The sequence below is a fragment of the Myotis davidii genome, unplaced genomic scaffold (genome assembly GCF_000327345.1).
Source record: "Myotis davidii unplaced genomic scaffold, ASM32734v1 scaffold201, whole genome shotgun sequence".
Classification (NCBI taxonomy): Eukaryota; Metazoa; Chordata; class Mammalia; order Chiroptera; family Vespertilionidae; genus Myotis; species Myotis davidii.
Genome location: NW_006297819.1, coordinates 5,247,015 through 5,250,229, shown reverse-complemented (window position 1 = coordinate 5,250,229; position 3,215 = coordinate 5,247,015). Strand labels below are relative to the sequence as shown.

Sequence of the window (3,215 nt, the reverse complement as noted above, 5' to 3'; positions counted from 1 at the left end):
AAGGAAAATTAGGAGTGGACAGAAAAACTATTTAGAGAGCACCAGGCTATGAATCTGGGGAGGGACCTCAGAAGAAGTTCAGGTTAAAATTCCCAGAAGTTCAGGTTCAGATTCACAGAAATGCATGCCATTCCCCAGGTGCGGACACTGAGAGTGTGGTGTGGGTTTCTATGAGTGATCTTCATGGCTAAAGATACCCACCACGAATAAAAGGCTAAAGCAAAACTGTATCGAGGACCAAGCTTGTCTGTGTTTTCCAGCCTCTTGGACTGTTTCACATATGTTCATTCCAGACAGCACTCTGTGCCACAAATGTGTGCTACCTGCACGCTCCTCAGCCTCTCCTTTCCTCTGTGCTGGACCATTGCTGTCTTTCACAGAAGAATGAAAGAACCTAATCCAATAATTCACAGTAAATTATCACCTGGAGAGAAAATAACTCCATTATATTATTTTGGTGCTATTTGCTATTTACTGTCATAGACAAATTTGCCTTTGGGATAACTCAGGATTTTATAATCAACTAGAGGCCCCGTGCACGGATTCATCCACTGGTGGAGTCCCTCAGCCTGGCCTGCAGGGATCGGGCCAAAACCAGGTCTCCGACATCCCCCAAGGAGTCCGGATTGTAAGAGGATTCTCAGGTGATGCACCCCAGAATCAAGCTTCCTTCTCTCTGGTTCTGGGTGCGTCACCTGAGAACTGCAGCTGCCAAATCACCACAGCTTGGCAGCTCCTGCGTTGAGCATCTGCGGTGGCCAGTGAACATCATAGCTACCGATCAGGCAGTCAAACAGTCGGATGGTTGCTTAGGCTTTTATATAGATAGATGGTAAAAGAGATCCTGAAGGCAGTGCCTAACCCAAAGAAGACAAAATCTTGGAGGAGAATTTCAGCTGGTGTGGCAGACAATTGGGGAAATACTTGTGGGCAGGAAGCGTATACTCCTATTCCTACGGACTGTCCAATGGCGATTATCTATTCACCACATTTTTTACAAAAATGATCTTTTGCCATGGTTACATCAAAATTATTTTGAGGTGTTATCTTCATTGTTGAAAATAACCTCCCATCTTCTTTTCCTCTTTCAGTACACTTTTAACACCTAAACCCTGTGCTTGATTATAAAATCTTAAGAGAATCCAAAGGCAAAAGTAAACAAAGTACATACTTGTATAGGTATGACTTCATGGGTATTTAAAGGCATAAAATTGACTCCCTCCCCTGAGAGGGAAGGGTCTTTCCTGAGAGTTGAAGTTAGCAAATTTCCATGCAGTTTACTTTGTAAGTTTGATGAGAACAGACTTCCCTTCACAAAGAATAAGGCTTTCCTTGCATCTGGTTTAAGGTGGCTTTCTTTTAAATAAATAACTTTTGCTTGCTAATTTATTATGTTTTCCTCTCATTTTCCCTTCTCCCACTTACATTTCTCAGGACAAATGTTGCCTTTCACTTCACTGCCAGCCCCTCTCAACCTCAGGTAAGTGAAGGGTGTCAAGGTTATGATTCTACTATTAGTGTTACACATAGTGTTACTATGGTAATAGATGGAGTCAGCAAGTGGTATTCTCCTTCATATTTCACAGCTAAAAATGTATTTGTATTTTTGGAATGTTATTCATGTCACTAGAACTTTGGACACAACATTTAATCTTATCACCTGAATTGATGTGAAATGGGAGGCATGATATTTGTAGATATTCCTTGGCTCAATTTTCATTTAGCAGGTCTACTATGTGCCTACTATGTACCAAGCAGTGTTAGACTGTACTTGGTGGTGGGAAGAGCAGGATGAAGAAGGGAAAGATGCAACTTCTGCCCTCATGGACCTTTTATAATCAGGATGGGGGTGAGGGACAGAGAAGTAGAAGGCCAACACTAAATGGATACACTAATACTTAATTCACCTGGAGATACAATAAAATAAAACAGATTTTAATTTCTACAGTGTTGTGGATGAATAAATAAGTTTCTCCTGCGCAAAGAGAGAACAGGGATGCTGAAAAAAATATAAGAAAATTAGATATTTGTATTGTGCTCTCCATTAAACTATAATCATATATAGAATAAATACATGAAAATTTTCATTATTTAAACTGCTTTTCTGGTGACACTTCTGGCTACCTTTTTTTTCTTTCATACGTGGTGGTGGGAAGAGCAGGATGAAGAAGGGAAAGATGCAACTTCTGCCCTCATGGACCTTTTATAATCAGGATGGGGGTGAGGGACAGAGAAGTAGAAGGCCAACACTAAATGGATACACAAATACTTAATTCACCTGCAGATACAATAAAATAAAAAAGATTTTAATTTCTACAGTGTTGTGGGTGAATAAATAAGTTTCTCCTGTGCAAAGAGAGAACAGGGATGCTGAAAAAAATATAAGAAAATTAGATATTTGTATTGTGCTCTCCATTAAACTATAATCATATATAGAATAAATACATGAAAATTTTCATTATTTAAACTGCTTTTCTGGTGACACTTCTGGCTACCTTTTTTTTCTTTCATGGATTCTGAAGAAGTAAAGTTTAGGCAATAGTTTAAAACAGATTTATTGAATGTGCTGATATTTATTGTAAATCTTCTGCAGGCTGTAATACAGTTTTAGTCACAAATGGCTACTTAATTTTTGTCTTGTATATACTAAAACTAGGATTAACACAGTAAATGGACTCTATTGTAAATCTGTTACAACCACTGTGTGATGATAAATATTTAGCAACTAATTTTTAGAGGGAGGAAAAAAACCCTGATTTGTAAAATTTGCCCATTTCTGTGGCATAAATACCTTCATCATGATCAACTTCAAGATGCCAAGGTGATGTCATTGAACACAGAGTTGGGGAGAGATGTGTACAATCTGCTCCACAAATCCGTATGAGCTGACTCCTACACATTTCTTGATAAATTTCTCAGCCTCCACAGTGCCTACCTACTGCCACCCAGTGATGGAAGAGGACTATAGGCTCGCAAACCACTGCCCTCAACATTTATTGGCTAGTTAATTCATGAAATATTTGAAAGCACTAGTTAATAGGTGCTGTGGGAGATAGCTAGAAAGGGAGGAAAAAAACCTTGCAGAATGAGTATAGTCTAATAGTCCTGTTCAGAGTTGTAGTAAATATAATACAGTGAATGCTGTAATGCACTTTCAGTTTGTGGACTGGAAATGAATGATGATTATATATTATGGCTTCGTTTTCTTTTAAAAG

At 38.7% G+C, this 3,215-nt stretch overlaps 1 protein-coding gene across 1 annotated transcript in view; it reads left to right on the top strand.

Moving 5' to 3' along the window:
• The window catches only part of SIDT1 (SID1 transmembrane family member 1), an 87,141-nt gene that overhangs the window by 39,231 nt on the left and 44,695 nt on the right, over positions 1-3,215 (top strand). Inside the window, 1 exon segment of the mRNA XM_015570386.1 lies at positions 1,435-1,480. Within this exon segment, the coding sequence (XP_015425872.1) occupies positions 1,435-1,480 (46 nt within the window).